Genomic DNA, 12425 nt, shown 5'->3' on the forward strand with positions numbered 1-12425 from the left:
GCTTTATGTATGCGGTGTAAAACTATCACTCATAGAGCTACTCATATGCTTCCTTAAGCAGGTGTAGTATGTGATACGAGGTTAAAGCTTTAGCAGTAGAGCAGCAGAGGAACGACGTACTGTAGCTTTGCAAAAGATGTGGAAGAATCCTGGTCTACAAAAAAAGCTCATATTATTCAAACGACTATGGATTTAAAGAGAAATGTATAAATATATACGAATGATACAGGAAAGTCGTTGAAGAAGAAAAAAATAATGTCAATGGGTTTTACCCTTGTAATAGGTGTAGCGGTCAAAACGTATGGGTTTTGCGAAGTTTTGATGTTTGTCACCGGCTCACACGTATCAATAATGAACCCATATTATCATTTAGTTAGCCAACTCATTATTTTCCATGAATACAAGTTGAAATCAGATAGTTAAGAAGGGGGGAGTCCGCCGAGTGTTATTAATTGGTCGGCAAACAGGCAAAGGTGAGAGTTTATCGGCAGTGTGTAGACGTATCGCCCAGCTGATAACAACTCTCATTAAGTACAAGTCTGACGACAGGTATCTGAGATACTTGAACACGCCCAGTCACCCTACAGTGCCTTGCGTCCTACTCCAACTTGCGTGTGCAGAATCTCCCCATGCTCTATCCAGAGGACGTTGCCAGCTACGAGCAGACGGGATGGGTGCTCGGAGAACAGAGATGGGCTTCTGGCTTGGACCACTTGCCCTGTTGGTTTTCTGCCTGATGGGTAAGTAAGAGCGAGCCTGGAAGGACAGATATGCGGATCAGTACCGGGCAACTTACTCTCTGCTAACGAGTGTTACTGAGCGGTCCAGTGATAATGTTGCTTTGCTTTCAAGCACATTACCTGGTTCTAATTATTAATATTAGAAGTAGTCGCAGTAATATTATCACTCATGATACTAATAATATTAAATAACAATAACAATAACAATTATTATTATCAGTAGTAGTAGTATTATTAATACAATGTATTACTAATATTATGCAACTAAACTCATAATATTAATTATTATTGTCATTATAATTATTGTTGTCATTATTATGAATACTACACTTTTTAATTACTATTGTAATTTTACTATAAATATTACTATCATACTAATATACACACACATTAATATATATATATATATATATATATATATATATATATATATATATATATATATAAATATATAAATAATGGGATTATTATTATATTATCACTAGAATTATTATTTTACCATGAAGAGTATTATTGTATTACTCTAGTATTAAATTCATATTATTACAGTACTTTAGATATTGTTGTAATTGTTATTGTTACTCCCCCTTACCATTTTCATTATCAGGATAATTATTTTTAGTTTAATTTAAAAAAAAGTGGGGGATGGGGGGGAAATAATTCCTTTGGACAGGGGGCCCTCTTGGTAGAACACTAATGTGTAACTGTAAAGTCACTAGTGTAAAAGTGTTCAAATCCAACCTTTCTTAATTTGCAACAAGTGACCTCAAATAAATTGGAGTTAAAATGAATAAAAGAAAGAGGTGTGTTGTTATCACTGCTGTACAGCATCTGAGTGTTTGTAGATTTGAGATTGTAAGCTCCACGGGGCAGGGACCTGTGCCTGCAAAATATCTCTGTAAAGCGCTACGTAAAACTAGCAGCGCTATACAAGAACATGCTGTTATTATTATTATTTTTATTATTATATGTAGCGAACATATACTAATACACAATAGTGATCATACAAAATGTGAATATAGTTAAATATTTAAACACCACCAATAGTGTATAAATATTGTATAATAATAAAAGCGCGAAAAAAATCCCTCCGTTGACCATTCCCAGGTCTATGCAAATCTTGATGTCTTCCAAGTGAGAGGAGCGCAGGAAGTTCGCAGCGTGGATATGAAAAGATAAGATGAAAGAAATACAATAGTGCGACCAATATGATGATAATATCTTATGAGTGAATGTGAATCAGTTCCACTCACAAGTTCCCCTTAACGATGTAGCATATCAGAGACTCATTCTCTCTCTGATTGGAGCAATGATGAAGAGGACCTCAGTGTATATCTCTGAGAGATAATGCAGCAGTCTTCCCGTTTTCGCAAGAAAGGTGTAAAAGTACTCGCGCGTATGTAGTGACTCTAGAATTTGTATTCAAAAACGACAAATAGGGGGAGAAATACACTCACATTTCACATACTGTATGAGGAACATGCATTGTACGAGTGGTGAGTCCGTGGAGACAAGAAGAAGAAAACCCTCCAGGGTATGCGAGATACCTTTGTAGATTCCCATATTCAGTTTTATAATCTTTTTAGATATATTTTATATAAACTCTAATTTCTAAGCTAGGTTGGGGTGGTCTGCAGGATTGCGTTACATGAATGTCTGTATACCATTGTCCTTTACGAGGATTGTAGTGGCTATAAAAGTGATGTGAGTGGGGGAATGGCCGAGTTTAAGGTTGATGGTTGGGCGGAATGCATGACAGGTTTAGGTATTGCTAAGCGGAGGTATAAAGGTATTGCGGAGCTCTTGCAGTTTTCTGTAGCACTGTTTCAGCCTTTCCTTGCTGTCCCAGCAATCTGTTATTAAGCTCATGGACCCCCTAGTATTTTTTTTCCAAGTTTAAAATACTGTACTAAGGTGGTTTCATAATCTTGCAGATGTCCCTATTGGTACATAGCTGTTGAGCATACCAGAGGTTGTTGCTCTGTAGAGTAGGGCTCTTAAGGATGAGGTCTTTAGGATGTCATTTTGCTGCCAAGAAGAAGATGTCGGTGTCAAGGTGTGCCAATTTCCGTGGCATTTGTGTGCTGACCATTGTGGTATCTTCCACATCGGCACAAGTAGAGGATGGTACTGTACCTTGGTAGCCCATTGAGTAGACACAACAACAAGAACAGAAGTAAGGTAGCAGGGTCACCTGCAATGGCTAACCAAGGTTTCAAAATAATGCAAGGACCACTCGGAGTCCCTTCTTCAGGCCTGTTACAGTAGAAGCTGAAGAACAGTCCCTTCTTCAGGCCTGTTACAATAAAATCTGAAACATTAAGATATATTTTTACAGGGTGCAGTCCTTCAATAAACTGAAAGCACGTATGTTGAATAGTGTCATGCTAGTGGTTATTGTCCCACCATAATGCAAGATGGTGGGGAGTATTTATTTTATTAGTAGTAGTATTATTAATATCATTACAACAAGAATCATCATTATTATTAATACTATTATAATATTATTACAATAATAATAATAATAATAATAATAATAATAATAATAACAAATATGAATGTTATTATCATAATATCAGAATCGGTTGTATTATTATTGTTATTGTTGTTAATATTAGTACAGTACTTCTAAAAAATTGTTTTGCCAAATATAATAATTAATATATTGCTATAAATAATAGTATTACTCTGATTAGATTAATAGACATCTTTTTATAATATGACTATTATTATTTATATTATTATAATTATTCTTTAAATAACTATAATTATTTACAGCAGTAATGATACAATAATATTATTAATAATACTATGTAATAATAATCATAATAAGTATTATAAGGAGTGTAATGTAACTGTCCGTCTTTCACTGTCCCTTCTGCTCTGTCACACTGTCACTGTCCACTGTCCACTGTCTCATGCCACTCTCTCATGCCACTGTCTCGTGTCACACTGTCTCGTGTAACACTGTCTCGTGTCACACTGTCGCATGTCACACTGTCTCGTGTCACACTGTCTCGTGTCACACTGTCTCGTGTCACACTGTCTCGTGTCACACTGTCGCATGTCACACTGTCTCGTGTCACACTGTCTCGTGTCACACTGTCTCGTGTCACACTGTCGCATGTCACACTGTCTCGTGTCACACTGTCGCATGTCACACTGTCTCATGTCACACTGTCTCATGTCACACTGTCCCTTTTCTCTGTCACTGTCTCACTGTCCCTTTTCTCTGTCACTATCTCACTGTCCCTTTTCTCTGTCACTATCTCACTGTCCCTTTTCTCTGTCACTATCTCACTGTCCCTTTTCTCTGTCACTATCTCACTGTCCCTTTTCTCTGTCACTGTCTCACTGTCCCTTTTTTCTGTTCCCCCCCAATGTGTGAGAGGAGGGATGACATTGTAGCTACCCGTTCTGAAATTACTAACCCGTTAACCTGTCTTTCTCAGCTCAGACTGGAATCAGTAATGTGACTTTGAAACCACAACCATCGGCGATTGAGAAGACTTTTTGGACCAGTAATGTGGCTATGAAACCACTACCATTAATGATTGAGAAAACTATTCGGACTACCAACAAAAAAGCTTTCTCCAATAAGGCTACAGGGTTGACCAGTATGAGAGTGGTATCTTCCAGTGCGGTGACCAGCAACCTAATAGCCGTGGCTATTAAAATTTTCGCAGTCAAAACCAATAACACAAAGATTGCGTCCTCTACAATGAGCAGTAGATCTTCTGTAGTTACCATTAAAATAGTGGCCGGCCAAACTGGAACCAGAAAGGAAGAAGATACTCCATGTAATACTGCTTCTTTCAGTGCTGGAATCAGTGGACAACCATTTTCAACCAGTAATAAAACGACTTTTTCCGTTACTGGCACCAGTAGCGAACCAGTATTAACTAGTAACACAGTGACTTCTTCCAAAACTGGGCCCGGTAGCCAATCGGTATTGAAAACGGGTAGGACCAGTGACTCCTGTATGGTAGGGGTCAAACGCCCAGAATTGGAGGTACGGTTTTCTATTAATACTGGGAATAACCACAGGAAAGTCTTCTCCAGTGTGACGAATGAAGCTACAGCATTCAACATAAACATTGGTTCTACAAACAGTATAACAAATACAACCAGTGCTAGGGTCATCAACACAACAGAAGTTACTATTAACATTGTTACTGTCCATACTGGGAACAGCAAGACTGAGATTATGTCCATAGAAGTGGAGAACAACGATACAGTGGTGGCCATCCAACTTTTAGCAGTTCAAACTGTTATCAGGACTAATGACAGTAGCCCAATTTCATCAACCAGTGCTACAGTCTCATCTTCCAGTTCTAAGACTACTAGCCAACCAGTATCAACCATCACCACAAATACCTCTTCAGGTTCTGGGACTAGTAGGCAACCAGTGTCAAACAGTAATACAGTGACATCTCCCAGTAATCGAACCAGTAGCTATCCAGCATTATCAAGTAACACAGTGACCTCTTCCAGGACTGAGACCAGTAGCCCACCAGTATCGACCGGTAATACAGAGACATATTCCAGGATTGGAACCAGCAGTCAATCATTATCAACCAGTAACACAGACACATATTCCGGTATTGGTAACAGTAGCCAACCAGTATTAACCAATAACACAGAGACATCCTCCAGTGTTGGGATCAGTAATCCAGTATCGACAAGTATCACAGTTAGATTTTTCAGTATTGTGACCAGTAGCCAACCTTCATCAACCAGTAACACAGTGGCATTTCCCAGGACTGTGACCCGTAGAAAACCAGTATCAACCAGTAACACCGGGACATTTTCCAGTACTGAAACCAGTAGTCAACCAGCATCAACCAGTAACATGGGGACATATTCCAGAATTGAGACCAGTAGTCAACCAGCACCAACTAGTAACATGGTCCCTTCTTCTACAACTGAGACATATTCCAGAATTGAGACCAGTAGTCATTCAGCAGCAACTAGTAACAACACAGTGGCCTCTTCTGGTACTGAGACCAGCAGTCACCCAGCATCAACCAGTAACACAGTGACATTTCCTGGGACTGAAACCATTAACCAACCAGTATCAACCAGTAACACTGAGACATCTTACAGTACTAAAACCAGTATTAAACCAGCATCAACAAGTAACATGGGGACATATTCCAGAATTGAGACCAGTAGACAACCATTATCAACCAGAAATACAATGTCCACTTTAAGTCCTGGGGTCAGTAACCAACCAGTATTAGCCATTAAAAAAGTGACATCTACTGGGCATGAGACCAGTAGCCAACCCGTATCAACCAATAACACAGTGAACTCTTCCATTACCAAAGGTAACTCTAGTTGAGAACAAGAGTACCGAGCTCAAATACTGTAATAAATAAATAAAAGAAATAAAATAGATAATACAAAAAAAAATAGGTGTGTACTGTTCTGTAATGGGTGCTGCTTCTGAATTGGATTCAATCCAAGTCCACTAAGGTGATGAAGGCAAAAAGATCAGGAGCGCACATGCATCCAGGTAGGTATATATTGAAAAAGAGGGGAGAAGAAAAAATACACAATAGTGGAACACAGTAAAACTAGAAAAAAAATCCCAGTGATAAATAGTAGTGATCCTACTCACATTTTATGCGAGTAATACACGGCTTTCGGTTATTGCGGGTAATCAACTCAGGTTGTAGATCGACAGCTGGATGGGCAGGAAACTCCCCCAAAAAGATAGAGGAGAGGACACGGAGGATAGTGCAGATTGCTTTATGAAAACATAGTATTAAAAACAGTAACACTCACCCTGGCTCATGAAGGTGTGAAAAGTCCAAAAGAACCTCTTCTCTCAGAAGAACCTTGTGTCGGCCATCCACATCAGGTCACTGAATCAAGGGAGTCCAAATGTCTTGGTAGATCCTCCATAGTACCTTACCTCTACTCGGCAATCTCTTCCCTGCTGGAGGTATCGTCCTACGCGTTTCGTCCATTAGAACTTTCCCCTTGAAGAAGTTCTAACAGATGAAACGCGTAGGTCATGACCCAGGGTGGTCCCACTACCTGCACTTTTAATCTGCTTGTGAGTGTTACTGTTTTTACTACTATGTTTTCATAAAGCAATCTGCACTATCCTCTGTGTCCTCGCCTCTATCTTTTTGGGGAGTTTCCTGACCTCCAGCAGACGATCTACAACGTGAGTTACTGTAGTTAATCGCAATAACCGAAAGACGTGTATTACTCGCATAAAATGTGAGTAGGATCACTACTATTTATCACTGGGATTTTTTTCATCACCCCTCTTTTTCCATATACCTACCTGGATGCGTAACTCTAGCTGAGACATGGGCAAATCAGAAGTACTAATGATGTATTTATATATAAAAGTAATGTATAGACAGACAGATAAATAATGGAAAGATTATACAGGAGATAGATAGATAGAGATAGATAAACTGTAGATGGATAGATAATAGATATATTGAGATAGATAATAGATATATTGAGATAGATAATAGATATATTGAGATAGATAGATAGATAGATAGATAGATAGATAGATAGATAGATAGATAGATAGATAGATAGATAGATAGATAGATAGATAGATAGTTTAATTGCTTTCTATCTCTCACATAGGACAATTGGTTATATTCCCTCTTTGGGCTATCATCCTTACACCTGTTGCCTCCATCCTGGCTACCAGCATCCTGATGTTGCTTTGCTTCTCAGTAAGTAATTTGTCTCTAACGTGCCCCTTTCTCCTTCGTGTACAGCCCCCACAAAGAGTAAATGCCCCTCATTTAGTTATGGTCATAGACCACATGCCATGTCCAAGGCGACTCCCAGTACTAGCAGAGCGTCTTCTACTGAAGGCTCTTTGCTTCCTGATTGTCCACCAATCAGGAGAAAGAACGGAGGTTGGAGCTGGGCACCATGAGGCATCTGATATACAATCCAGAAAACAAACTATAGAATATGGGAATCCACCCAACATTGAAGGCTACCAACTCACCCTAGAAATCTGTTACCTTAAAACCATCATAGGGATATACCAAACATATATCAACTCTCGAAATGTATCTCCCACCTTCAGAAGGCCTTCACAAGGCCTTGTTGAGATATAGTATGTGCCTCTAAAAATGTGTTATGGAGATCTAGAAACATGACAACTGAATCCAGAATTGTGATCATTCCTATTAGAAAAATGTGTCATCACAGTTCCCCTCCCACAACCTCCTGTGGAAAATGTATCCTGTGACTATAGAAATAAACCTCACTACTATAGAAATCCCCTTTTCTACATGTGAACTACAGTACAGTATGAAAATCCCATTTACTACTGTGTGCTGTCTTCATCACTGTGTTTTTGCTCCTGTTGTTGCTTGGTAACCCTTTGCTTCAGTCCCTCCCCTTCTCTGTTTCCCCTCTTTGTATTTCTGTACCAGAGCTGTTTTCTTGTCTGTTGCCATCTGCAACTACTCTGGGGTTTTGTTTGTGTCTCTTCCTGCTTCTGGGGAGGGCTTCCTGTTTTTCCCTCAATGGTCGGTGTGGCAAGCTACATACCTTCTCGGGCAGTCTGTTGCCTTGTCCTGACCCCCTGCTCTCCTAAGGATAGCATTGTTTGTTTCTTTACCCTACTCCTTATTGTTGTACATTCAGTGACCTTTTCACTTCATTCCTGTTTGTTCCTTTAAATAAAGTTAATCACAGATTCAAAGAATATCCTGCCTTTGTATGATAGAAGGGAATGAGTTTAGCTACCTGACAAAGTTTACCGAGTTTCTAGGACAGAACAACTACCCTTTGTTATAGAACATGTAACATCCATCTCCAGGAACCTGACAAGTCTAGAACTGTGACACCCAACTTTTGAAACCTCACACATTCTCTGCTACTCCAGTTAATAAATTGTATCGCCTAACCTGGGAACCTATATTCATCCAGGTCCATTAATGTTTAACCGACCTCAACAACATTTGCATCCCAAAACCCACGGATAAAAAAAGCTACACCCACCTCCAAAAATTAATCAGTCGACTCTAAAAAAAAAATGGGACCACCCAGCTCTACAAATTATCACGTTACTCACACAACTCTAGAAATAGATGCCCCTCTATGCCACTCTAGAGACAGCTTTCTCCCATTTCCTGAAGTCCCTTTCCCATTTCTAACTTCTCTGTTGCCAGCTCCAAAATGTTTTTACTTGAGTAATAATCCCCCTCAGAACAGGGCATTACTGGCCAATAATGCCCTGGCTGGAAGAGTTGAAGGCCCGAGGCGAAGCCGAGGTAACCCAGCCAGGGCATTATTGGCCAGTAATGCCCTGTTCTGAGGGGATTGTTACTTTTATAGGCTAAATGTAGACTTTTTTCATAACATAATAGACACTTTTGTAAAGATATATAACTCGGAACTACAGTGATGCACCTGTGTAGGAAAAAGAAGTAAAGTAGCAAATGAGAAGGGAGAGAGGTGAGGGGGAGGGGAGAAGAGAGAGAGGTGAAGGGGAGGGGAGAAGAGAGAGAGAGAGAGAGAGAGGTGAGGGGAGAAGAGAGAGAGATGAGGGGGGAAGAGAGAGAGGTGAGGGGGAGAAGAGAGAGAGATGAGGGGTGAGAAGATAGAGATGAGGGGTGGGAGGAGAGAGATGAGGGGTGAGAGGAGAGAGGGGAGAGGGAGGAGAGAGGCAAGGTTGGGGGAGAAGAGATAGGAGAGGGGAGATTGAGAGAGTTGGAGGAGGGAAAAAGAGAGAGAGGTGGGGGGAGGGAGGTGAGGGGGGAGCGAGGCGAGGTGGGCGCAAAGTGAGGGGGGAGCAAAGTGAGGGGGTGGGAGGAGAGAGAGATGAGGGGGAGAGAGAGGTGGGGGGAGAGAGAGTGGTGAGGGGGAGAGAGAGTGGTGAGGGGGTAAGGGGGGAAAGGGATGAGGGGGGAGAAGTGGGGGGGAGAGATGTGTGAAGGGGAGAATGGGAAGAAATGTTGGGGGACAGTGATTTTAACTACAAACTAAAAAAAAAACAGATAAAAATTAACTTAGCAGAAGCTATACAAGTTGTGGAAGAAAGAGAGAAAGAGAGAGGGAGAGGGGGAAGAGGGACATGCTGTGTGAGAAGAGAGGAACAGAGATGCAGCTGGAGCTTGGACCGGGAGAGGCATTTACTGTTAGCAGTTTTAAATTTCCCAGTTTTTTTATTTCAAATTCTCACCGCGCTCCCCCTGTATCTCTGAAAGGTGAGTTGGCAAGTTGCCAAAAATCCCGGACATTATTGAATGATTCTAACCAATCAGAGAGCAGGGATTTCAATAATGCCCAGAATTTTACTGCTTTAGCTTATAATAATTATTAAAGCCATATTGGTTTAGTATTTTTTCTCTAAAAAAAAGTTGTTGTTTTTGGCTTTTTTCCCAAAAAAATTTTTACAAAAATTATACATTTGGGCAAACTTTATGGAATTTTTAACTTTTCACAAAACATTTGCAGTTTCTTTTTTTTTTGTTTTGCCCTGTTTATTAAAAAATAAAAAAAGAAGAACTAAGGAATTGGGGTCTCTCGGGATGTGGTCTGAATGTTCCTTGAATTTAACTTGTATTCAGAAGTTTGCTCTGAAGTTCAAGTTGAATAAACCAGAGTTCGCAAGGTTTGGGGCTTAAGATCCACGAATGTGCCTATCTTCTCTAAGCATTTTCAGATGTTTGAAGATTTTTTTTTCTAAATTTCTTTTAGGTTGCGAAAATGTTGAAAGACTCGAGCTACGAGAGCAATGCCGTGCATCTTTGAGGGACCCTTGATATGTCCTGCCCACTTCCTCTGTCGCTACAACTGCTAGTGATGTCAACACAACTCACAGGAAGTAGACATACTGCATAAACATGCATCTTTGAGGGACTCTTTGATATGTACTGCCCATTTCCTGTATTGCTACAACTGCTGGTGATGTCAACACAACTCACAGGAAGTAGACATACTGTATAAACGTGCATCTTTGAGGGACTCTGGAATTGTTCTTCAGGCAAGAAGACCCAGTAACGTCTCTCCACATTAAGATTCAACATGACCCGTCATAGGTTTTTAGATCAATCCACAAATACACGTACCACAGGCCATGATTGCACCACAATGTACACAGGGAGATCAATGATTTTCAGTTGGATAACCTGCCCACTTCCTGTGTTGCTACCACTGTAAGTAATGTCGTCAAAACTCACAGGAAGTAGACATATAAACGTTGATTTTAATAAAACCACTTGTTGGTTCCATTATAAGTCCCTTGAACGTCAAGTAATTTCTTGCTCTATTGCTAGTCTTCCTAATTCGAGCACCCGGGCAAGAATGGTGGGCCTCCAAGCCTTATGCTATGTACAGTATACTGTATATATGTACAGGGCCATAGACAACTTTCCAAAGGCCCAGGATTACAGTTTCCACTGGGCCCACCCCCGTGTCAGGCGCCTTGCAAGACCCTCCTGTATCTCTCACACCCCAATCTCTCCCTCCCTCTCATCCCTCTCTAACTCCCCTATCCCATACCTCTGTCTTGTAATCCTAGATCTTTAGAATTATACACAGAGCAGCCACCTCTGGAATGGGTTCTTATATAATATATTTAATTTTATACAGCACCTTTCAGTCCTAAAACTTTATCATTATATACAGTGCGGCCACCTCTTGGGTGGGATGCTGAATAACATTTTATATACAGTGTGTGTATATATATATAAATATATATATATATATATATATATATATATATATATATATATATATATATATATATAGCAACTGTAAATATTACTGTATGTTCATTTGCATGTCTTAAGACAGGTCTGCAACCCTGTCTTTCCCCATTGTCACCCAGCATACAGCACTTCCACTGCAGCAAGGGATTCTGGGAAATGACATGCAAATGAGCACTCAGTGCCACCTTTTGTCTCAAGCTCGTATTACACAAGCCAATCCTCAAGCCAATGCATGCTGTTTTAAACACAGCTTTTAAACAGAGGCTGGGATGAGATGCAAAGCCATTAGACCTACTCACATACATGTTTCAACCTTGATGCGTATCATCAGTGTGAGGCTGGTCTTAATGGCTAGCAGGTTTGAGACTAGACTAGGTAATCACCACTGTCATTAAGGTTATGGTGGGTAAAAAAAGTGACAAAAACCCTCCACAGTAAAGCATAAAGCAACTGTAAATATTACTGTATGTTCATTTGCATGTCTTAGACAGGTCTGCAACCCTGTCTTTCCCCATTGTCACCCAGCATACAGCACTTCCACTGCAGCAAGGGATTCTGGGAAATGACATGCAAATGAGCACTCAGTGCCACCTTTTGTCTCAAGCTCGTATTACACAAGCCAATCCTCAAGCCAATGCATGCTGTTTTAAACACAGCTTTTAAACAGAGGCTGGGATGAGATGCAAAGCCATTAGACCTACTCACATACATATATATATATATATACAGAAAAGGACTGCTGTTTTGTTGTTGAAACGCGTAGGGCCAGGTGTGCTGTGGATTCCTTCAGCGTTGATTTATAAGTTCTGCCTGACATTCTCCTGCTTGCCATCTCCGTGCACAGCGTGACGTCATCTGTTCGTTCCGCCGCAAACATAGTCCCCGGTGGGAACCTAAAGTATCTGGAGGTGTGTTCCCGGGGAAAGAGTACTGTGAAGAGCCTGATGACGTGAGTTCCTGCTGGCAGAGA

At 40.4% G+C, this 12425-nt stretch overlaps 1 protein-coding gene across 1 annotated transcript; it reads left to right on the forward strand.

The window, feature by feature from the left end:
- Positions 1–641: 641 nt before the first annotated feature.
- LOC142471350 (uncharacterized) lies at positions 642–10900 on the forward strand. The gene is made up of 4 exons (XM_075578168.1): positions 642–740; positions 4193–6070; positions 7362–7453; positions 10443–10900. Exons 1-4 carry the CDS (start codon positions 671–673, stop codon positions 10494–10496), a joined length of 2094 nt encoding a protein of 697 aa, XP_075434283.1. The 5' UTR covers positions 642–670; the 3' UTR covers positions 10497–10900.
- The last annotated feature ends 1525 nt before the right edge of the window (positions 10901–12425 follow it).

Source organism: Ascaphus truei, chromosome 20 (assembly GCF_040206685.1).
Source record: "Ascaphus truei isolate aAscTru1 chromosome 20, aAscTru1.hap1, whole genome shotgun sequence".
Lineage (NCBI taxonomy): Eukaryota > Metazoa > Chordata > Amphibia > Anura > Ascaphidae > Ascaphus > Ascaphus truei.

What these genes read in the sequence shown, in the direction of transcription:
- LOC142471350 (XM_075578168.1), top strand. Translation starts at nt 671, where the DNA reads ATGGGTGCTCGGAGAACAGAGATGGGCTTCTGGCTTGGACCACTTGCC. An exon ending in GTTGGTTTTCTGCCTGATGG is followed by an intron (nt 741 to 4,192) that starts GTAAGTAAGAGC and finishes TGTCTTTCTCAG; the next exon opens with CTCAGACTGGAATCAGTAAT. An exon ending in TGATGTTGCTTTGCTTCTCA is followed by an intron (nt 7,454 to 10,442) that starts GTAAGTAATTTG and finishes AATTTCTTTTAG; the next exon opens with GTTGCGAAAATGTTGAAAGA.